Source organism: Trachemys scripta, chromosome 2 (genome assembly GCF_013100865.1).
Source record: "Trachemys scripta elegans isolate TJP31775 chromosome 2, CAS_Tse_1.0, whole genome shotgun sequence".
NCBI classification, from domain to species: Eukaryota; Metazoa; Chordata; order Testudines; family Emydidae; genus Trachemys; species Trachemys scripta.
Genome location: NC_048299.1, coordinates 101000627 through 101025423, shown reverse-complemented (window position 1 = coordinate 101025423; position 24797 = coordinate 101000627). Strand labels below are relative to the sequence as shown.

Below are 24797 nucleotides of genomic sequence, written 5' to 3'. Positions count from 1 at the left end.
TCTGGGAGATGCCCCCCTGCACTCCTACTCCCTGCCCAGCCCTGCTTCCCCTCCTGCCCTCTGAACCCCTCCGTCCCAGCCCAGAGCACCCTCCTGCACCCCAAATCCCTCATCTCCCAACCCCATCCCAGAGCCCACACCCCCAGCTGGACTCCCAGCCTGGAGCCCCACCCTGGAACCCGCACTCTCAGCTCAGAGCCCGTACCCCCTCCTGCACCCTAACCCTCAGCCTGGAGCCCTCTCCCATACTCTGAACCCCTTAGCTACACCCCCAGCTTGGAACCCCCTCCTACACCTCCAAACCCCTCATCCCCGGCCCCACCCCAGAGCCCAAACCCCCAGCCTCAACTCATCTCCTCCTACATCCCAACCCCACTGTCCTAACCCAGAGCCCCCTCCCGCACTCTCAACTCCTCATTTCGGGCTCCACCCTAGAGCCCACACCCCCAGCTGGAGCCCTCACCCCCTCCCTCACCCTGAGCCAGCCGGTGAAAATGAGTGAGGTGAGGGTGAAAAGCGAGCAAGAGAGGTAGGGGGGCGTTGGCGTGAGCTGGGACAGGGCCTCAGAGAAGGGGTGGGCCAGGGGCGGGGCAAGGGTGTTCAGTTTTGTGCAAGTAGAAAGATGGCAACCCTAGAATTATACCAGTGTACCTATAAATATATAAATAACTATATATAAATTAAATTTTGTCAAGTGGACAAGCCCTAACAACCTGTCATAAGTTTTTTGTCCTATACATTTGTTTGGATTTGTCATATATATTTTTGCAGCTGTGTAGCTACTCCTCTGCTACCACTATGGTAAGGCCTCCACTCTCTGACTTCCTTGAGACCTGCAGAGAAGTTCCCAGAACATCTTCTGATCCATCCTTCCTGCCCCATTCTGTCTAGTGATAGAAAAAGGTACCTCTACCATCCCTTCACACCCCTCTTTAGTGGTCTAGGACATACAGCATAGTTTCCCACACTGGGTTCCAGAAAACTTAATTATGAAATAAACAGTGGAGTTCACTGAATGTGACTTGCAAAGGAGACAGTACTGGGCTAGTACTCTTACTTTTTTTTTCGCTGCTGCTTTTTTATAAAGCGTTATAAAGGTTTTTTTGGTTCAAAAATTCAGCTTTTTCTACCCTGGAAGACACTAGAGTTTGAAAAATAGTGAAGTGATGACACTGAATGGCAAAAAACTAAAAAATATGTATGGTGGAGGGGGAATAAAATTGCATAAAATTTGGGGTGGCTGTCTTGTCAGCGCCACTGTGACTTCAGTGAGTAACACTGCTGGAGAAAAGAGAGCTTTTGTTAAAGAGCTCAATAAATTACTGCTCCCTAGGGTTTTTCTAGAGTTTCTGTGGTGGTATATTGTGAAAACCTGACAAACACTGAGATAAAGGCTTATAACAGGGAGAAAATGTGGCAAAGCTTGTCTGAAGTATTAAAAACAAACAGACAAAAACCTTCCATGCTGCCTTCTGTGCAGCATGAAAAAGCATGAGCCCTCTTTTCAAAATTGTCTGGAAGTTGCCTTTTAACTCTGCTTCTAAAATGTTGGCAGGCTACCATCTTTGCTTCTTTACTCTTAACTACTTTGTACAGCTTTTTGCTTGGATTTAAAGCCTTTGTCTGGCAGATGGAACATGTAAAACTTGGAAAAGCCTCTGTGTTGGCAGAGTGACCATACCATTGCAATCTTCCCATTGCCTTGTATGGTGGTAAGCTGAGGCAGAGACTGCATTGCACTTGAAGTGCATAATTTACCCTTTTTCCCGGCAAATATAAAACAAAAAGGTGATGCACCAGAAGACTGAGCTGGTGTCTGGCTGTAATTAAGTAGCAGCTTGCACTATTGCATAGTAAATGTTGGAATCTTTTTGTGCTTAGGATCAGTTATTTCCACACACTCTAATGTTGAGAAACTGATTCAGACACTGTAGAAATGTTCAAGGTGCACACCTGGAAATCCCTATATTAGCCCAGAGTGTGAACTGTTTTTCTCTACATGATCACAAAAAAGGTATGCTAAAGTCTGAGAGATTATAGTCTGTTTTTGAAGTGTAGATTTATTGCTTAGTAGGGAGCCATACAAAACATGGGTCTCTGATGGCCACTGAAATCTGATCTGAGATGGTTATACCTCTTTCATGGGGCCTAGACGAGAAACGCCTCTTCCAGAATTATGGTACTTGAACCTTCATTAGATTTTTTTACATGTTGTTTGAGCTGATATGTACTGATAGCCATCCTTTTTATTTCTTGGATGTGCTAACACTTGTAACAGCGTGTGACTTTGTTGTCAGTCTTCACAAGCTTCTAGAATTCTTCTTCTCCAGTCCAATATGAAGCCTGTGTCAGAGCAATAACCTGGCTCTTGCAAACCTCCTTGTGATTTGTGCTGTTTAGCTTATAACAAAAGAACTTTCAAGCATAGACTGCATACAGTTAAGGTCTCTTAGGCAGGTATTCTAAAAAACAGTAGAGCATAAAATGATGTAATGATATAATGAAGCTGTTTAAATATCTGAAAATATATTAAGATGGATTGAGTAATATCATCTGTTTTAGAAGTACAGAAAATATTTGAATATCTAAGAGTAGCTGACATATATTTTGTTGCTTCAGTCCATGACAATGTTCAAAATAAGCTAATGGCTGGATTAATATAGTCAGTCAAAGCATTTGCAAAAGGGAAAAAAACAAAAACAATAAACTGAAACTTTAACTCATGTAATCAACTTCCATAAAGAAACCTGAAAATAAGTAGGATTATTTAGAGAGTTGCTGGTATTCACTAGAATTGGTTGGAAAAAAATATTTTCCTTCTGCAGCAGAAAACTCTGAAGGTGAGAAAAATCATTCTCTGTTTCCCATAGAAACTCTAGACTTCTTTTCCCAGAAAACTACTTTTAGCTCAACCTGTAGAGGAGAATGAGGACACAATGTGACCAGACTACAATTCCTATGAGGCACTGTGGCAGCATATCGAAAGGAAATGTTTGTTTTGGGGCATTGATTTGTTCAACTAAAAAACATCAAAATTTTTCACATACATTGGACACTTCTTGCAAAATTTTTTTGTCAGTAACCTAATTTTCTGTCAACAGTTCAGATGGAAAATTATTTTAATAGTGCTGTTGCCTACCTATCAAGGGTAAACAGAAAGGTCTATTAATCTCTGAGATTCTTTGCAGAATACAAATGAAGCAGTGTAACTAAAATTTGTAACTTTAAAAATGTGTGCAGTTAATGAGCAAAGTATCTAACGTTATTACATACACCTGTATAGTCGCTACGCAAGCTTTTAGTATTTGGTGTTTGTATCAGTGACACAATGTATTAATTAATGTACAGTTCTACCATGATTGATCACTATATTTCAGTGCATGAATTTGTGTATTATAAGTGATTTCAAACACGTTCTCTACATCTGCGGCATACACCACTTCTTCCTGCCCTGAGTCAAATATTACATGGGCAATTTACTGTTGCACAAGTGTGATGTAAGACTTCTCGCTTTTACCCCTAACTGACATTGTCTTGCTCTTGTCTAAGTGCATGTGAACCACAAGATGGGAGAATATATTTCAACATTGGTCTTCCTTTTTATGTAATGGTACTATTCACCAAGTCCTACTTTAATCTGACTCTTACTTTCCTGTTATTAAATTCCTTTGCTCTTCCTGTTGATCATGCTGCTCAAATTCAACATTAAATATCAACTCAGTAGATATTCGCCAACCCTATGTGGGATTTTACTGTATTGCCAAATCCTAGTCAATGATTTGAAATGGCAATATCCTAGAATTAAAAAAAACTAAGACAGGAATTGCTATTTTTGTGAGTGGGGTTTACTCAAACAGCCAAAACACGGAAGGTATTTTGATGAGCTCAAACTCAAAACTTGGATCAAACGCACTAACCAACCTCCCACCCACCACACACATACCTCTCCCCAAAATGGAAAGGCTGACTAGCAGGCTGCTTTATAAGAACACTGAAGATGCCAGAACCCCAAGGCAGTGGGCATGCAGAAAGAGTTCCCAACTGTGTCCTACTTTGAGTTAGGGAATAGGTGAGAAGCTGGGGAATGACTGACACAGTGGGGTGTTCCAGGTACCATACTAGAATTAGTATGTGAATATGGAGTGCAGGCCCCGAGGTGGCAAAGTATTTAGGTGACATGAGACTAGGTGAGTTGAGATAGTAAAACACTACCCTTAAGAGGGAACAAGCAAACTTATGTAAACAGGCAAAACAATTACATATGAAATTGTTGACCTAAAAATAGTGCACGTTAGAAGGAATCATTTGAAATATTCATTCACATATTATCAGACTGTGGACTAAAGACTTGGCCTATTCCCTACGTGTAATACCCTCCTCTTTTTAGGGAATGCTGGCGGTTTTGGAAAAAGGCAGAGAACTTCAACCTTACCCCCAGTCTGAATTTGGGTCTGCTGGAACAAACTCTATAAAGCTTTTATTTAATGCCTAGACTACTTAGAGGGCATGCAACAACTTCTAAAATTGGTCCCTAGATAAGTGTGTGTGTGTGTGTGTGTGTGTGTGTGTGTGTGTATAATAATAATAATAGAAAATCCAAAAGCTCTTCAGAATAGTAAAATTTTGTTTTAAGATTAAATGTTCGTGTAAATTGAGACATTGCAGTAGAAAACAGTGCTTCTAACTACATAAACATCATACCTATGTTTTTGTTTGTGGCCCTTGAGTTTGTATGTATACATGTTCAGGGCACTGTACTTACAGCATGGCCAAAGGAGATGAATTATTTTAGTGGTGGTGCTGCTTTGTTTTATTTGACAATAATCCCAAATTTTGCTAAGCTAAACTTGTAAAATTGCTAGTTCTGGTGAACACTAAATTAGCTAGCATAATGATTTTAACTCCTAACTTTCATAGACTGCCCTCATGAATTGGTGTAAAGTTCTTCCCCCCCGCCCTCAAATTTATTGTTCTCTAATGGTATGGTACACTAGAGTTTGAAATTTCAAAGATGAAATAATATGCTTTATATTACTGTAGCAGGGATATTTTGGTAAGCTACTTTAAGACAGACAGGAGAGGTATGTGGTCTTAAATCAGTGCAGATGTATGACTGGGGATGACGTCATTGGAAGATTATTGCTTTCCTCCTTATTGCAGTGTTCACAGATGAAAACTCAGGAATATTGCTGTGAAACAAATAAATCTTGATAAATTATGCAATCATGCCTAAAATAACAGGTTTGAAGTAATTTTATGATCTTCCACTGGTGTCATGGAGATGTAGTGGAAATTAAAGCACAGTCTAGAGTCGACATATTGGTCTAGTATTGTCTGGAAACGCATTAACATTTCTTGCAGTAATCCATACTTCTGTTAGAACACTAGTTAGAGTGTATTTATCTTGGGGAATCAATGAAACGTTTAAATAAAGAAATTCCCATGCTGTATTCCTGTAATTTGTTTAGAACTGAATAAAAATTACAGCAATCATGCCTTTTTATGAAATAAGGCAATGTTTTATAGATGTTACTTTTTAAATATTAACTTAAAATTGTTGCGGTACAAAACTCACTTCTCCTTTCACCCTCTTTCTCACTCTCCCTGATCTATCTGAATGCTCAAGCCAATAAAAATAATTTCAGTGTTGCTACTACACTATAGAAACTTTAGACTATCTCCTTCATATTCTAGCCAATTTCGCTCTTGATGTACCTACAAAACTCATACTGTGCAAGATAGAAGCTTTGGCACATGTCAGCTAAATTAATATGAATCTTCTGAAATGTGTTTGAGAATTGAGGCAAAGTGTATACTGAAAAAGAAAATTTGGAGTTACCTTCTGCCAATCTTGCAAGAACAGCCCTGGTGAGAACTGAATGTAAACTTTTGACAGGTGGATGTTAGATGGTCTTGGCCATGCCTATTGTTTGCATGTTTAAAGATACATTCTATATGGGTGTCCTAGCAGCTGTATTAAAAGGGCATCATGCCATATTCTAATAAAGAGAGCCTTGTTAGATGCTTAAAATGGTCTTTTCCAGTATGAGTAATGCAAGGTTTAAGTATTACATTTTAATCTTTTGCAGATAAACTAGCAGCATGCCATGTAACTCAAAGTAATACTGTACAAATCCAATACTTTTATTAACAGTAGTGTTTATTTTAGGTAGCTGTTGGTTTTCTGATGCCAAAGCTCACTGTGGATAAGGAAATCTCTCTCAAACAATTTGCTTAAGGAGCTGTTAAGGCTATTTCAAAGGCTTTATTAGAAATACCATTCCTTTCCTAGAAGTAAAGTAGTTAGGATCCATTGTTTTGCATAACTGAAGTACCTTTGAAACCCATAAATTAACTTTTAAAAAAACCTTTTGCTGTCACTCTAAAGCAAGCCTATCTTGCAGAAAGAGTGAGTGACACCTTTCTAGATGGTGCCTGTGATGGGGTGGATTAGGCCCAAGGTCCCCTGGTGGAGACCTCAGGGTACTGCCACACCTATTCAAGGAAAGGAGCAGTGGAGAGCTCCTCTAAGTGGCCTAGAGTGGTTATGAGGAAGCAACCAATCAGAGGGGCTGCTGGAGTGGCCAATCAGGGTTCCAGGAGGGCCATATAGAAGGAGCTGCAGAAGAGAGCAGCAGTTAGTTGCTGCTTGGAGCTGGAGAAGAAAGGACTGCATGCCTGGCTGGAAGAGCAGCTAGACTAAAGACAGTCTGCTGGCAGGGACCAGGGGAGCATTGAGGGAGCTCCTGGCTGGCTGCCGGGACTGAGCCTGGCAGGGCTGTAGGAAGATACAGTCCCATACCAGGGCCAGGACTACTTCCTGAAAGAACACAGACACACTCAACCAGAAGGGGCGCTCGTGAGAGGTGGGTGCCGACCCTGTTACAGTGCCCATGCAATGGAATGTCTCCTATTACACAGAAGCAGCACGTTTGTTAGAGAGCACTCTTATTTTGGCAGCATCCTGGTTGTTAGATTCTTTTTGTTATGGCCTATCTGTTCAGACACAACTTAGCTTTTCAAAGATCTCTGAATGAGCCGATAATCCTATTTCTTGCTGTGGTGGACATGGCGTTCAAAGTCTGTGTGCAAAATAGTTTCCGTGCAGGTTAGCACATTATCATATTGTAATACAATTTACGTGTGTCTTTTATTTGTTGAAATAAAAATCTAGCATTCCTAGTTGGAAGACTTCACACTGTAAAATGCTGCACAATTTGCATTCAGGTTGATTTCTAAAACACACAGATTCCTATAACTTAATCTTCAGGAGTCACAGTAGTTCTTCAAGAAGTCATTTAGCTATTCCGCTGTTGATAACTTACAAGGAAAAAGCCAGTTAATAGTTTTGCCTTGTGCTATGGGACATGCATATTTGTAGCCTGCCACTCACCCCAACTCCACTCAGATCAGGGTGAAAGTTAAACATCTCCATACTGATTTATACCTGCCTCTGGAAATTTCCATTACTTGCATCTGAAGAAGTGAGGTTCTTACCCACGAAAGCTTATGCTCCCAATACTTCTGTTAGTCTTTAAAGGTGCCACAGGACCCTCTGTTGCTTTTTACCTTGGGGAGTGTTTTTACTCTAGTCTGTTTCCCTCTTCCTCCCTCCCATGTGGTTCTCTCTCTCTTCCCCCCCCCCCCCCCCCCAGTCCCCTAATAAATTATCTTTTGGAGTGCAGCTCCATTGATTAGGTTGGAAGTATTCCTGGAGTTTTCATCACATGATATAATCTTTGATTCCTGAAGACTCCAGGACAATCCTGGAGGATTGGCAACCCTATATGGTGACAAAAGTGGAAAGTGCTAGTGTAGAAACTGCCACCCCACTAACCACCATGTCCACTCCTGCTCTGAGGTCTTGATGACTCTGATTAAAAACTATACTGGCTGCCATGCCCATCTACACCAGTGGGGAATGAGATTTGGGAAGTGTACTGTGGGTGAGGACAGCGCTCTAAACTGGCATGGTTTGGAGTTTTAAAAGGGAATAAAGCGGTACCATCTCGGACAAGAAGACACAACAACGGTTCTCCCTTGACTCTGCCTGCCTCAGCAATAATCCTGATTTATCAAAGCTCTTTCTACAACTATCATAAAATAACATGGTTTTACTGGGGCAGAACTGCAAACACAGGCTTAGGTGTCTCTTAACTTAAGGGTTAGTAATGTATTAACTATTTACATTGTACAGTGGAGGGTCAAAAGTTCACTGGGAACATGCAGGTTCAGGAACATGAATCACTCTGAAAAGCTATACTGGGTTGCGGAGGGGAGGGGGCTAAAAGTGTGTGTGTGTGTGTGTGTGATATTATAGGCAAAGGCGAACTGTCTTGCAATTGTGTAAGTACCTAGAGACTGCAGTACCTAGAGACTGAGCAATCTATTTATTTACATACTGGCTCATATCCAGAATTTCTCCCACACCAAAAAGGCATCATCCCAACTTGATTTTTCTGGAGGGGTGGGCTGTGATTATTTGTATTAGTCGTGCTCAGAACCCCATTCTGGGATCAGGGCCAAACCTAGAACAGAAAATGGTCTCTGTCCCCCCAAATGGAATGAATTGGAGGTCTGTAAACTTGTGTTCTTTTGAGACGGGGTTGGAAGTCTATTACAAATGTCCCTCATTGAAAATACTCGGCCACCAGCCACCTCTGTAAAGAGGAAGTTGAAGCTGCTATAAAAATGAACAGGGTAGAAGCTCTTCGGGGGATAGTGTTTATTGGCTTCATGTTTTCCGAAGTCTCTTTCCCCTGGACTGCATCCAATTGGAAAGGCATGATCTCAGACACATGCAGGGTATTTTGTGGGACATGGAAGCAGGAAACCAGAAGTGTCCAAGGGAAATGGCAAGACAAGCAGGTTACTCGTGGTAATGCATGGAGGTTCTGGCAACTGTTTTCTTCACATTGAATTGGTCTGGTTATTCTCCCCTGTCAAACTTCTTCTCTGACTAGGTGGCTCTATTTGCCTTAAGCAGGGGCGGCTCTATGTATTTTGCTGCCCCAAGCATGGCAGGCAGGCTGCCTTCGGCGGCATGCCTGTGGGAGGTCCCCGGTCCCGCAGCTTTGGTGTACCTGCCGCCAAATTGCTGCTGAATCCGCGGGACTGGCGGACCTCCCTCAGGCATGCCGCCGAAGGCAGCCTGATTGCCACCCTCGCAGGGACAGGCAGGGCACCCCCTGCGGCTTGCCGCCCCAGGCATGCGCTTGGAGCGCTGGTGCCTGGAGCCGCCGCTGGCCTTAAGTTCTCTATCAATGAAATAATGACAGAAGAGGAAAATCTGCCCTCTGAACATGCAGATAGAGAGCTACAGGGGGAAAAAAATCAACTGTTTGTTTGAACTGCATTAAAACAGTGGCTCCCAACCTTTCCAGACTACTGTACCCCTTTCAGGAGCCTGATTTGTCTTATGTACCCCCAAGTTTGACCTCACTTAAAAACTACTTGCTTACACAATCATACATAAAAAATACAAAAGTGTCACAGCACACTATTACTCAAAAATTGCTTACTTTCTAATTTTACCATATAGTTATAAAATAAATCATTTGGAATATAAATATTGAACTTACATTTCAGTGTAATAATATGTGGAGCAGTATAAACAAGTCATTGTATGAAATTTTAGTTTGTACCGACTTCGCTCGTGCTTTTTATGTTGCCTGTTGTAAAACTAGGCAAGTATCTAGATGAGTTGATGTACCCTGGGAAGACCTCAGCGTACCCCCCAGGGGTACACATACCCCTGAGTGAGAACCACTGCATTAAAACACTATTTAGGTGACAGTTAGTGCTTAAGTTAGGAAATACCAGTCTTATAGTTGCCCATGAAAACCTAATTGTGCTCTACTCATGCATCCACACCGTACTCTGAATGAAGAAGGGGGTCATGGGGAATAAACTGTGTGTAATTTATGAGCTAAGATGTGAAAAAAATATATAATGCTTACACTCAAATGGGTGTTCTCAAGGAAAATTAGAACACTTTTAAAATTTGAGTTATAGCGCCCCCAATTTGAAATGTGTGGAATAGTTTGTAGGTGTTTAGTCTTGCTAAAAGTTATAGTCTATATTTACATTTAGACTCTAATTCATAGACTGTGCAATAAAGGGAGACTGATAGAATTCTTATGGGAGGAGAAGTACGCTTTAGTCAACTTCACAGCTTCAGGATCGTGCAAGCTGGGGAAATATAGATGGCTGTAACTGCTTTGATACTTTCCATCAGGAGTGAATTTTTGAATCCTATAATTTGGGGGGAGTGGGGGACTAGGTTTTGCTAACTTCTTACCACTGGTTAGCATCTAGTCAAAATTCTGAGTAGGGTACAGTTGCCACCATTAGCTAGCACTCTGTCAAGCAGTTAAACTGCCCTACTTGAAGTCATTGACTTTTTTTTCTAGCCTGTCAGAGACCACTGTTTGGTAAATGTTGATTTAACACTGGTAACTTTTTTTCAAGAAAGCACGGACAAGGCTTTATTTATGATGATCCATCTAGTCTTAGAAGGATCTTGCTCTGATTTATTTCTGGAATTCAGAGGAAGCTTATGAGGTAAAATCTGAGGTATATGAGGAATCTACCTCCAAAGTGAGGAGAGTTCCTCCATACACTACTTAAACCGGAGGCATGCAAGTAGATTGGGAGTGATTCAACTTGACAATAGTTGGCTCTCTTATCGGGGCTGTCTAATCTGGTATTGAATGAAAAAGTAGACTTGTTCTCCCAGGCTATAAAATACTACCTCAGCATCCTGACCTGCAGACTTGCTCCTCCAAGTTGGTGCATGTACTTGCCACTTCTTATTACTCTTCTCTGCTCCATCCGTCTCAAACAGGTTTTTTCAATAATAAGTTGTCAGGCCTTCAGTGTGGTTTCTGATTGTTTGTTTGTTCTCTGCAGGTGCTGTGTTGCAGTAGATGTAATTTGAAGAAAAATTGGAAGAACAAATGGCTTTAGCTGGCTGCCCAGACTCCTTTTTACACCATCCTTACCGGATAGTAAGTGTTTAACTGTGTGTGTGTGTGTGTGAGAAACATTGCAAGCAATGTAATTTTGGTGTGCTGATGTAAAACTGAAGATTAAGTAGCTGTTCCAGCGAAAAAGTACCAGAGTCTGCTGAATATTAAATAAATAGAAACAGGAGGAAGTGCCGCAATTACCACACTGGATGAGATAACTAGTCCATTTAGTCCAGTATCTAATGGTGGCCAGCGCTAGATGCTTCAGCAGAAGGTGTAAAACCCTGTAACGGAGAACTAAACAAAAACGTGTGTATTTTTTCTTTGTTTGCTCCTGTCCCTATACAGTTACTGGCCATCTTATAATATGACTCATTTTTACTGTACCTAGTGTAATTATAACTGCAGATTAGTTCTCTAGAGCCAAGACTGTGTTTTCTTCTGTGTTTGTTCAGTGCTTAGCACAACAGGACCTGACTACAGGGCCTAAAAGCCCAGAGACATAAATATGAAATAAAAGTAGTCATACAGTGTCTAGTCCTCTGTGTCAAGTCATATATTATTTTCAGCAGTGACCTCCACAGTTCAGTGACACAGCATTTTTCTCCAGATGGTGCATTGGATTAACCTTTTTCCTGTCATTTCATTGGTGTGCTCCCTTGCTCCTTCATGATAGGAGAGGGTAAAGTTAATTGATTCCTACTGACAGGTCATCAGCCAATAATCGTAAAGTTCTCTGACCTCTTCCAGAGGTCAGATAAAACTATGATGGATGTCTTCAACAGTGATCAAGACTGTTCCTTTTTGACATGACATTGACTTTATTCACCTGGCTCTCTGGCTGTTCCTTTCTGGAAGAAACCTTGGATAGATGTGACTGGGTTTCATCTCCATTAGTTCACCAGTGAAACAGTTTTCCAATCCAGTGGGCTCAAAATTAGCCCTGACTCTAAACTGGAGAAGGTGGTGAGCCGACCATGACTGATGTGTAATTATAACATCCAGTCACTTCAGATTAGAAAATCTTCACTATTAAATCAAACTATCCTCCTCATGATGCAAAGTCCAGTAGTGCTGAAGGCCAAGGCTCTCCTAAGCTCCCCCAACGCAGCATACAAACAGCTCTAAGATAGCTCCTCTGTTCAGCGAGATCTACCCCATTTTGGTCTCATCAAGTCAGTTAAACCAATTTGAATTCCTTCTCTTCGCAAGTTTTAGTTGTTCCTGCTTTGTGGTGGAACTTAGCTAGTGGCATATATAACTGACCCTTCATGGGCCAACCGTACTAAAACCAGGTGTTTCTCCTTTTGCTCAAGCAGTATAAACTTCCTTAGCTTGCTGCTGTAGCAGACTTCTATCTCATGTGGACTAGCTAAAAGATGGAGGCGAATACAAATGCTAGCGTGGGTTACACATTTGCTGCTTAGGAATCTTCCTCCTAAAATTGTTTTAATGAGTTAGTTTACATTTTCTGTTTCAGTGGAGAGGGAAGGTTCACTCATTCCAGGAAGCTTGGGTCTTCGTTCCATTGGCTCAGCTGTCTATCGGTCCATCTTGGGTACTGTATTTAAACAGACCTCTGCAGTATTTCCAATACCATGCATTCAAAAAGGCCTCCAAAAAATCCTCAAATTTGTCCAGCGGTTGGGTGAAGGTTTTTTCTTTGCATTTTGGTTTGAGCTATTAGAATGCACTTCTAAGCTTTTCTTGACAACCATTAGGACTAGAAACTAAAATGAAAGCTGAGATTCCCTTGTAGTCACTTGACTCCAGGACTGGAGCTCTAAGAAAAACAGCAAATATTGTGAGTCTCTCGTGATAAAATCCCTGGAGTTAGAATACTGGTATATTGTAATCCACCCCTTCTGTAGCCTGCTATACACTTCCACATGCCACGTCCTTCCCTCTCTTCCCACAAAATCTGTAGATACTCTGCTTTTGTTCTAGGAAACCAGCTGACTAAAAAGCTTCATAACAATTGCATGAGGGCTGCAGGAATAGTAAACACTGCTGTGGGTTGGATCCTCTGCATCTACTGGCGAACTGGTCTTCAGAGGAGGGAGTGAGAGTGTGTATCCTGTTTAATTTTACACAGTATTTCCTGGCACAAATATTTAATGTGTGCTAGCATTCTTGAAACGAGTGCTTGAACCTATTACAAAGACTGGCTTTGAAAAATCACTCTCAACTAAAGTGTCTGCTGTGAGGAATTAAATTAGCTTTGGGGGGGGGGTTGTTTCCCCCTCTCTTCCCCCTCCCCCTCTTCCTATTAAACTTGATCAGATTAAATTTGACTTGCAAAATTGGCTGCTGAGCTAGCCTTGTCTTGGTTAAAGGCCAGAAGAAGGGTATAAATTCTAAGTTATGGTGTGAAGTGCTGTTGTTGTGGTCGTCTTTGTTTATACATCTGCTGTGGACTTTTAAAACAAAACATAAGTCAGAACTAAAAATTTCAAAGACTCATAACCCTTCATTTGATATTGTTGGTACTTCAAGGTTTAGATTGAGTAGATCATTCAAACTTAAATCGCAGGTTACATTATACGTTATCTCAAAAGGCTAAAAATGGAGCAGAGGAAAGCCTCCTAGAGTACATTCACTCAATGGGGAACTCCAACCAGAAATCTGTTCACCTTTCAAACAAACAGGATATGCACCACATATTGCTCCAGAGAAATCCTAGGTCACCACTCCCAGCTCAATGCTCTGCTTCATCCTTGGTTGGATCAATTCATTTATGCCTTCCATCTGCTACCGCTGCTGCCACAAGTTTTACACAAAACCTTGCAGGACAGAGCACTGGTTATCCTGATCTTTCCCTTCTGACATAGACATTTTTGGTTTCCCAGCCTTTTACGTATGTCATCCTGACTATCAATCATCCTCCCAACGTTTTCCAAACTCCTGACCCAGTGAAATGGCAAGATCAAGTACCCTGATCCGCTTCAGCTCCACCTCAGGGCTTGGAATTTGGATGGGCATCATCCTCAAATATTCATGCTTCACAGAAGTGTGAGACATCCTTATTCATAGTAGAAAGGACTCTACTAGAAGATGTTACTTACCTAAATGGAAGCGTTTTTCTTTTTTGGGCACATCAAAGAGGAATTCTCCCAGAAACTGCAGATATTCCTCTCATATTGGACTACAACCTCTCTTTTGAAGACATCAGGCTTGTCCATCAGCTCCTTGCGAGTCCTTGGTGGCAATACATGCATACCATCCACCTTCCCAAGGTACTTGGTCTTTGCACATCCACTGACCAATAGATTCTGGAATCTTGAACCCTCCTCCTACTTAAGTACTGCTTGACAATCACTTGACAATGGAATGCAATAGGGACCATCATTCAAAGAAGAAGTTACTTACCTGTAACTGGAAGTTCTTTGAGATGTATCGTCCTTTTCTGTATTCCACTACCCACCTTCCTTCCTCTCTCCCTCAGAGTTTATCTGATTTGTTGTGCTGAAGGAAATGGAGAGGCAGTTGGTTTGCCCTGCCATTTATCCCCTTGGACGGAGGCATGAGGCGAGTCAGGGCTCATGCGCAGACCAACGAATGCTACTTTCAAATTCTCCAGCTCTGGACACATGGTGCATATGCATAATCAGCAGTGGAATACAGATAGAGACCACACATCTTGAAGAACCTCTAGTTACAAGTAATAACCTCCTCTTACCTACAGTGTGACATAACCTTTAAGCTAACTCCTCTCCCACCTCTTTCTTTCTTTACTTAGTCAGATTGGCAACCAGAAGCAATAATTGAACCTGATCTTTATTTTTTTAAATTAGGCTATAGGTCTCTGACCAACTTCCTTGCTAGTTTTAGAATGTTTGCTGCTTTAGAAGCAATTTCTAAGATCCTGCTTACATGAGGCTTTCTCTCTACTGTATTGGGAACTTACATGGAAGTCTGAGTGCATTCCCCAGGAAATTCTCTCTAGCCTTGTGGGAAAAAATAAATACTGCCTTTCAGTGATTTTCAGTGGTCCTTTCCAAATTCTCTGACTCTTCAGTAAAAATCCAGCAGTGAGAATTGGCAGCGTTTGTCTTCAGTTCCTGGAAATTCAGAACATAGTTCCAGAATTTCTCAGAAAAAGGGGATGACTTTGTTTCCGTTCTTTTGCAATCTAGTTACAGCAGCATTTATGCACGGGGACTTGAACTCTTAGAAAAGATTTAATTTCTTAACTGTTGATTGCATAAATAGTTCAAGTTCCAGTGACTTTCCCAATATCTATTTCTGTATGCTCTAGTTCAAACAAACTAATTTATGGAAGTCCTATGGCTTGTGTTTTATATAGGAGGTCAGACTATATGACCACAAGGATGCTTTCTGACCTCACCTTTTTGAATCTTAATCCTTTTTTAATATCTCAGTTTTTGGAATCTAAAATTCTGATCACACAACTAGGATTCTGAGAGTCCCCCCACTCACCACTATACTAATGCAAAGGAGGGGGACAAACTTCTTTACTAACTACATTAGTATTTATTTCCATTTGTCTTAATTCGTATTAGAGGGAATACTTGTTTGAGCAATTTTCAATGATTAATTCAACATGAAATGGAATACAAATGCTTGGAAAAATGTTGAGCTTTCTTCCTTACTTTCCCTACATGCTCCTAATTTATTTTCTTTTGATTTAAATCAGTTTCCTGACTTCTGATTTAAATCTTGATTAAAATCAGTGACTTAAATTACTTTGATTTAAGTAATTTAAGTGACTGATCAGTCCACCCTGGTCTATCTCTAGTCATTAAACTAGGGAGAGAGGGAGGAAGGGAGGGAGAGAATTCACCACTGGTATCAATGGATGCAGCTCTACTGAAGCCTGCCAAGCTGCATTGTCTTAAGCTAGGGGAGAATTTGGCCATAGATCTCTCAGAATGCAGTGTGAAGTATCCGCTCTTTCTTGGTTATAAGGGTCATACCAAAATTGCTGCTATTGTCCTAGATGTACTTATTTTATTTGTGGATTGACTAGGTTTGGTTTGTCAGGGGTGAGATAGTGTCCCAATGAACTGTTAATTTTAGCAGAAACATCCAATTTGCTTATATTCATAATACAAAATGACCTCTGCCTTATCAGATGCCAGAAGCCTCATCTATCAAACTCCAAGTGCCTCCATGCAACATAATCCCATCTATACACTGGAAAAACACCAAATGGTGGCACGTGGAAAACGTGGTGAGAGTGAAATCAAATTAGTTATGAAAGTAAACAAAAGTTTGACTGTTTCTATATTAAATAAAAACACCCTTTGAAAAATTATTTAAAAGTGCCACCAACTTTCTAGTGTACTGTAACAAAGTGTCAAACCAGGAGGCATTGCTTAGAACTTTGGCCTGATTTACTACAAAGTACACAGAGCTGTAGGAGAAGGCATGTATGTTTGGCACTCATGACCTATGTCTGATATCAGCTGAAATTTGTGCTGTTTGTAGGTTGTGTTGTTGTCATATCAAGACTATGGCAAACTATTCTCCAAGCACTTTTAAATTTAGATTTGAATAAACACTGTTGGATTTCCTAATGTTCTGCAGGCTTAAATGTACAAGCTAAAATCTTGTACAGAACTTGGGATGTAGTTCAGCTTTTCATGCTACAAAAATATAATGTGTGGCAACCAGCGTGCACAAGTATGCTTTACTATGCTTGAGCCTCACTGAATGGAAAACACAACAGAGGATTTGAATTGCATCATTCTTCTACATATATTATGAAAAAACAATAATGTTGAAATAGCACTCTTGGCAGTGCTGAAAAAGTCGTCCGCTTTCTCAAATGTGGCGTCGATAAGCAGCTTTTTCATCTTTGAGTGATGGTCCCTATGTGTATTCTACACGTGGGTACACATGCGCCAGGGTCCAGAAGTTTGTCAGAGCAGTGTACACTGGCTTGTACGTGTGCAGTAGCTCTCATTGTGCTCCCAACTGAGGTTATAAGAGGCAGTACAGATCAACATCTTTCCAGTTCCTTCTTAGGGCGGCATGGCCGGAGTCAGAATTGTCTGCCTTCACTTTGTTGTATAACCTATATAAAAAAACATTTGTAAACAGTTATATTCTTAGATTAATAGTTAGTAATTCAAAGAAATACTCTATACTATACCTTCCCCCCCCCCCCCCCCCAGCCCCCAGTTGTGGAACCCCTCTCCCAGCTCTGGAACTATGCCTGGAGTCCCTGGATTCAAGAACTACATCTTTTGCCCTTGATTCTTCTCCATCCATGACAAACATCAACACTACCTGTACTGTCTGGGTGAGGCGCATATCTCTGCCAAATGAAGTATCTGTCTCTCGCATTCCTTTTCACCCAGAGAGGCCTGGGAGCTTTGCCTACAGAAGCACCTGAGGCTCTTCTCCAATCTGGGTCAGGGAGCCTCCCCTGTATGTTGGCCTAGCAGTGCCACTCCAAGCATGTGCCTTGGAGTAGAGCCATCAACATATAAGCCCAAGGATTCTTCTTCCAGGGCTCCCCATTAGAGTAGAGGACACATAAGCTTTCTCATCAGCACCATGACAAATCCCTGTTGAGGATCTGCGCGTTTCCTTCCCATGCCAGTCCAGGTTGGATGAGACATCATGAGCGGAACCTAAGGAACCAGCTTCGATGTAGACCCCCAGGTCCGAGAGCAAGATACATAAAAATAAAGATCCACCGGTTCCGTCGGTCACCTTGATTCTGAAGTATAAGGATAGATCCTCACTGGTTCAGTCCCAGAGTGGTGGTCTGGACCCATCTTCAGTACAGTATCATCCATCTAAAGACTATCTGGCTGTGCTGATGTACCGGATCCATTAGACTTAACTGAGGAAATCCGTTGGACATCAGAGCATACCAAGACTTTTTATATAACACCAGAGAATATGTTCCTCCCGTATCCAGTTTCCACTTATTTCTGTCTTCACTCTCCTAAGATATGTCCTTACTCTGGAGGAGGAGCCCCCACGTCACTGTCCCAGGAGCTGTCTCACCTCCAGCCATCCAGCAGGAGTACAAATGGCACTACCACTATCAACAGGGCAGTTTTTGGACTCTGATGAATCAGAGGAGATGGCTGCACCGGTATCTCCATTGAGGCAATTGAGTCCTGATAGAGAGTCAAGAGGTTATGCTTGCCATTCCACTGGGTATGACCTGCACTCATCCTCCAGGGATTGCAGGTACCAATTCCTTTTGTGTCCCTGCAACCAATAAATCCCTCTTTCTAGCCTTATTAGTATCTGTGGGATCCTTATGGCAGATGCCTGGGCCCCTTTCACTAGTTGTACTGTTTCTCTCGCCACTCAGTTCTGTCGGTATATGAGAAGAATCTGCAGGTATTGATGGTTCTGATCAGTAGCGTAGCTGGGGGGGGAGCGGTCGCTCCCCCACTGAGCACAAGTGGTGCCTTTTTAATTTTACTCACCTGGGAGCGGGGGGGGGGGGGAATGGCGCCACCCACTGCAGCGCTTTTACTGATGGGGCGGCGCTCCGGGTCTTTGGCGGCACTTCTGCTGCGGGACCTTCACTCGCTTCAGGTGTCTTCGGCACTGAAGCTTCATTGCACATGCGGAGCGAGTGAAGGTCCCGCCACCGAGGTGCCGCTGAAGGCCCCGGGGCGGTAAAAGCGCCGCAGCGGGTGGCGCCTTTTTTCCCCGCCCAGCTACCCCTCTTCCCTCCACCTGGCTACACCACTGGTTCCGATGGATGGATCTTCATCATTCCTGGATGAAACGGTCATTCCTTCTTCCCCTTCTCCACTGGATGACCATTGCCAGTACTAGAAGCTGTTACACAGAGTAGCCAGTGACCTACAGATCCCATTAGAGGAGGTCCAGGACCCTCAACACCGACTCCTGGACATCTTGTGACCGCACGGACTGAGTAGGGCGGCTTTTAACAAGCAATGATGCCGTACTAGAACTTGCTAGAGCAGTATGACACATCATCCTGTGCCCCAAGACCAAAAAGGACCAAGAGATGGTATTTCATTCCTGCAAAAGGGGCTGAATTCTTGTTCTCCCATCCTGCCCCCAACTCATTAGTGGTATAAGAGGCAGCTGAAAGGGCTTGGCTTCCTTACCAAAGGGACATCCCAGCACAAAGGTTCTAAGAGACTGGATCTCCTGAAGAGGAAGTGCTTCTCCTTCGCAGTCCTGCAGTTTTGTGTCACTCACTACCAAGCATTGTTAGCAAGATAATACCTATTGCAGGCTTGTGGCGTTCATAGACAAGCCTCCCACAGAGGACAAGACCCAGTTTCAGTCTTTCAGATGAGGGGCTGCTAGTGACAAAGGTAGCTCTCTAAGCTGCAATGGAGGCGGTAGATGTGGCTTCCAGAAGTGTGGCCCCTGGTCTAGTCATGAGGAGAAATGCCTGGCTGCAATTGGCAGCGTTTCCTAGGGAGTCTCAAAACAACACCCAGAACCTTCCTTTTGATGAGTTGACTCTCTGTAATGAGAAAATGGATGAGTTTCTGCACTCACTAAATAACTTGATCAGCTCTGTGTTCCCTGGGGATTTATACTCCGGCCCTCAGGAGGAAACACCAGAAGCAACTCTATAGACACTTTTTATTACCAGCACACAGCTGAGTCACTGCACAAACATCAGAAGAGTCCAACACTGCTTCTAGGCCCCTGCTACTGCCACAACCTCTACTTGCTTTCAGCCATCACTCTCGACATATTGGTTGAGACCCATGTACCACCAGTGATCCCAACCACCTTGGCCCAGTTACCTTTAGGGACCATTTTGCACTCTATGCTCACAACTGGAACAAGATCACTATGGACAGTTGGGTTCTGGAGACTGTCCACCCGGGGTACTCCACAGATTTTTCTCTCCTTTTCACCTCACAAACCCTATTCCTAGTCCCCCTTCAGAGACCACTCTCATAAGGTAATCCTTAAACGAGACATGGAATCCCTCTTAAGTCAAGGCAATAGAGCATGTCACACTTCATTGCCACGAGAGAGGATTTTACTCCCTGTATTTCCTAATTCCCCAAAAAGACAGGATGGAGACCTGGTGCTTACCCTGAGCAGTGTGATTGTCCAGGTATCTGAACCCTATGAGAGGCCAGACTACATGTAAACTTACTGGAACTGAGGGCTGTCTGCCTTGTATGCAAGGCTGCCTTTTCACTTATACACTCACTCCATATTCAGATAATGTCGGACAATATCACCACTGTGGTTTATATAAACAGATAGGGAGGAGCAAGAGCTCATCCCCTCCATCAGGAAGCCATCAAGCTTTAGAACTGGTGCATCAAGAACAGCATCATGATACAAGCCACATACCTTCCCAGTAATCCTAATTCCTTGGCAGACAAATTTAAGCGGAAGCGTCTCAATAGATCATGAGTGGGAGACTCATAACAGCATCCTGAGAGAGATATGCAATGGGGTACTCCACTATTGGACCTCTTTGTGTCCCAAATGAACAGAAAGCTCTTTCTGTGTTACTCCAGGGAAGCCATGGCTTGCAACTCCCAAGGCGATGTTTCCTGATATCTTGGACTAACAGCTTCAGATATGCCTTTCCTCCTATTCTCCTGCTTCCACAGGCCGTAGGGAAGATATGTCGTGACAGAGCCAACATCTATTCTCCTAGCTCCTCCCTGGCCCAGACAGTTCTGGTTCACAGAACAATGTCTGCCTGCCCACTAATCAGGATTAGCCAGTTCTCAGATCTCCTAACTCAAGTTATGGTGGGAGGGGGAAGAGACCAAGTACCCCACGCCAGGCTCACTCTATCTCACAGCCTGGTTTTTGGATGGGGACATCGGAAACAGAACTTTTATGGTTTGGCGCCCGTTCCGCTGATCCTTAACCACAGTAGAAAAGAGTCTGCTAGAACCTGCTACCAAGCTAAATAGACACCTTTTTTTTCAGCCTGGGCACAACTGCGCCAACATTCTCCAGATACTGTAAGCATTCTGGTATTTCTAGACTATATCTCCTAACCCTAAAGACTTCAGATCTCTCTATTAATTTGCTATGGGTACACCTACCAGCGATTAGTGCCTTCCTCCCTCTGGTGGAAGAGGCTCCATCTTTCTCACCCAACTACAGTATAATTCATGAAAGGCCTGATCTGGACCTTCCCTCCAATGCTTAAACTTGTATTTTAAAATCACTTAAAATTTAAGTGATGTGCTTTTTCTGTTTTAGAGGTGACTAAAGAATACCCTTTTTCTCCAAGGGTCTGATCTGAATATCGTATTACAGTAAACAGTTTTGTTTCAAAGAAATCTGGAGAGATGTGACTCTACATGAAGCTGACTAAATCATTGGTGGTGTGTGAAGTAATCTGGCTATTTAAGGAATACCCAGTTCAGATTTTACTACATTTAGTTTAAAGATTTGTCAACAGTTCAAATTAAGAATTGGTATCACTAACAGACTTATAAAGCAGATGTATGTTTCATCTAGACTGACATCTGGTTGGCAATATATTAACACTTATTCAAAGTGAAGGGACGACAGATAACTACTTTAAATGTGAAGCTTTGTCTAGATCCCTGTTTCTCAACCTTTCTGGTGCAACCCACGAAATGTCCCTAAGCTTCCCATTAGCCATCATATCATACATTCCTTTGCAGCAACAAAAGAGACTGAAAGATTTGGGTCACGAAGCAGGAAGAATCCATAGTTGCAGATCTCATGAGAAATTGCAGGTGACGAAATCTGTGTGGCTCTTTTGATGGATGGTTAATGCTGAACAGGAGACTGGAAAGGCTTGTTTAGTCTTGTTTACTAATTTTATAGGAAAGGTGTCTGAGATGTAGCCTGTTAGATTTGAGTTAACATACTCTTTCAGACCTATCAAGATTACTGCTTTTTCCAGCAGACTGTTGACATTTGATCCTTTTAGTGGGTCTACAGGGAAACATGAACAATCTGTTACTTCTTGTGGTGCCAGGCTCCAGGTAAAGTACAGTCAATTCCATATGAAATCAGGATGATTTGTGAGTTGAGAAATGGTCCTGGCACAAACATTTGTCATCTTGTTTCCTTTCTTTTCATGCTTGCAAGACACAATTCTAAGCAAATGTTTTTGTTTTGTTTTTGTCTCAAGTTTCCTATTTCACCCCATTAAGTTTGAAAACTGCTATGAGAATTGCAGTTGGATTTTAGAACTTATTCAGGATTTTCCTAGGGTTGGAGCAAACTCTCTTCACAGGAATAAAGGGAATGAATTTTTCTTTAATTCTGATGCTCCTGTGTACAATTTAAGATGACAGTCCCTGTTCTAAGAACACCAGTGTTGATGGAAACTGCTTGATTCCTGCCCAGTGGTCAGGTACACGAAACTTCACATGAGACTATTATGCCATACTTGTTAATTACCTGATCAACAAACTCTAACTAAATCTTGTGTATTTCCATCTGCTTATCTTCTGAGTAGGATCTTATCCAGATTAGTAAACTTCTAACATGCTGATTACTGAATAATTACAGTGGAGGACTGCCAATATGAGTAGTCATATTCTAGTACAGTTTCACAGTTCAAACCGGTTTAGAGCATGAGACGTAAGAGAATGCAACTCTTATCTAATAGTGAGTCTTCCGGTTGGACAGCTCTGTTGGAAATATTATAGTACAAATGAGTCTTGCTAACTGAATCATACTCATACCCCCCCAAAAAAAAACGAACAACAAAAAACATCTGCTCCTGACACCTTGACAAATGTGCCCACTGTTGGAGCAAGCCTTTTACGAAGGAAGACCTGCTTCCCATATTTTTGGAGATGTGTTTTCTTGAAAAGAGAGGGCGTTGTAAAGAAGCCATGTTTAATATTGAAATAATACTGCTGTTCATGACCGGTCTAAAATGGGGTTATTATATCCATTTAGAAAGGAACAAGGGAATGATGCGGGATAGTTTTAATCAGTTATTGATAGGAAATACCATTTCCGAAAGGCCATGCCCGTACTCAGTGTTAGTCTAAGCTTATCTAGAAACCAATCACTTATGCCTTTTGGCCAAAGGAAGGAAACTAAGCATTTCATAGGTTCTGTTCTCATCTTCTCTTTATTGGATGAAATTAAATGTCTTAAATTCTAAGTGAACTTGCTTGTTAAATGCAGACAGTCCTGCAGACTAAAGTCTTCCAGTTACAGATAACAGGAAACTATAAGTGGAAGCTTCCAGACTTTACTGCTAATGAAACATCTTGTGGTAGGCACATTTTGTTTCCCTGTTTGTTTAGTATAGCAATAATAAGGAAGCTGGGTGTTACTGCAGTACTGACCTTGAGGTACTAAATCACAAGATAAAAGGATAGCCTAATCACTGTGGGCACCTACCGCTTGACTTCTGTGCCGAGTGTCACAATAAGAATACCCATTGTGATCTCAACACTTGCGCTGGAAGAATTAGATGAACTCATCCCTTCCACACGGGATACTGAACAGTCATAGCTAAAAGAGCCTTCCTCTGTTTACCATCTGTGGAGTGATCCCTTTCCTATTCCTTGCTGGTGTGTTTGCAAGTCTGAACTTTTGGTTGTTCCCCAATACCCCACCCTCCCCCCCAAAAATTTTTTTTCCCAGTTCAATGCTAATTCTGCCCTCTTGCATGTATGCATTTAAGTTGCTTGTTCCATTTTCAGAAAGAAGCTGCATGTGGAATAATACAAAGGGTTCGTTTTTCAAACTGTAGCCTGGGATGGTCTGTTGCTGAGTTCTTTCTTGCCTAGATCCTGATGATATCCTATTTTAATAAAACATTGTGGCTTTTTCCCCCTTCCATTTCAGCCTTCTATCTTTGGGTTAACATAACGCAAAGGCTATGGTAACACAATTTTGGCTTTATGTACAGTTCAGACCAAAATGTAAACTATTAAAATTGCCTTACTTTAGAAGGAAAAAACAAATAGTAAACTGAAAGCAGTTTGAGTTTATTAGTACTTTACATATCGCACGTTAAACAATGACATGAGACTGAGTGCTGTCTGTAGCCCTTGATGTTGGCTCCAATTTTTTTTTTAAACATAATTTTGGCAAGTAGGGAGAATCTGGCAATCCTTCATGCTTGAGGCCCCTGCTCTAATAAAGCGCTTTAGTTATTAGCACAAGTAAATAGTTGTCCATTTATGCTTCATTAATGCATATTAGTCATACAGTAAATACTGTCATTTTGGCAAGTACCCCAGAACACTAAACACTTCTGCACAGTTTGGGGGGATTCAAACACAAAGTGGTGCTGGCACCTTTTTTAGAAAAATGTACTTGAAGCTATTAATATATTAAGTAGACAGACTCCAGTGGATTTTCCTAAAACTGATACTTAAGGCAAGGAGGTGGGGAGGAGGGGAAGAGAAATTATGATGAATGCCCCAGTATCACCACCTAACCTTCTCATGTGAGGCTTCCAGTCAGCTTCTTTTTAAACTTGAAAATACAGGCTGGTTATCTTGAATTAATCAGCTTCAGATTTAGACAGTGCAAATAAGGAGACTGCTTTTAAAATAAAAATAAACTGTTATGTTCTAAACTAGTACCTTTGTGGTAGTTGACTGTTAAATTTCACCTACTTGTAGAAAGGAGTGTAGTTTACAGGAATATATTTTAACCCAAAGTAAGGCCTGATCCAAAGTCTATTGAAGTCAATGGAAAGACTCTTCTTGTGTTCAGTAGACTTCAGATCAGGCCCATAATGAACAATTGGAACACAATGGCAAACTTAAATGTTTTGGAAATACTGCGAGCTGATGATCTAGTGTTTTAGTAACTTATCAAACAAGAGTGTGGATTTGACTCATCATGACTAAGTCTGAAGGAAATCATATGAGACAATGGAATGGACTGAAATAAAGAAAACAT

At 41.8% G+C, this 24797-nt stretch overlaps 1 protein-coding gene across 2 annotated transcripts in view; it reads left to right on the top strand.

The window, feature by feature from the left end:
- Positions 1–24797, top strand: part of GRB10 (growth factor receptor bound protein 10) — a 202212-nt gene that overhangs the window by 47245 nt on the left and 130170 nt on the right. For both annotated transcript variants that reach the window (XM_034761340.1, XM_034761339.1), the window contains exon 2: positions 10912–11009. In XM_034761340.1, coding sequence (XP_034617231.1) covers positions 10959–11009 — 51 coding nt within the window. In that variant the 5' untranslated portion in view covers positions 10912–10958. The remainder of the gene's footprint in view (positions 1–10911; positions 11010–24797) is intronic.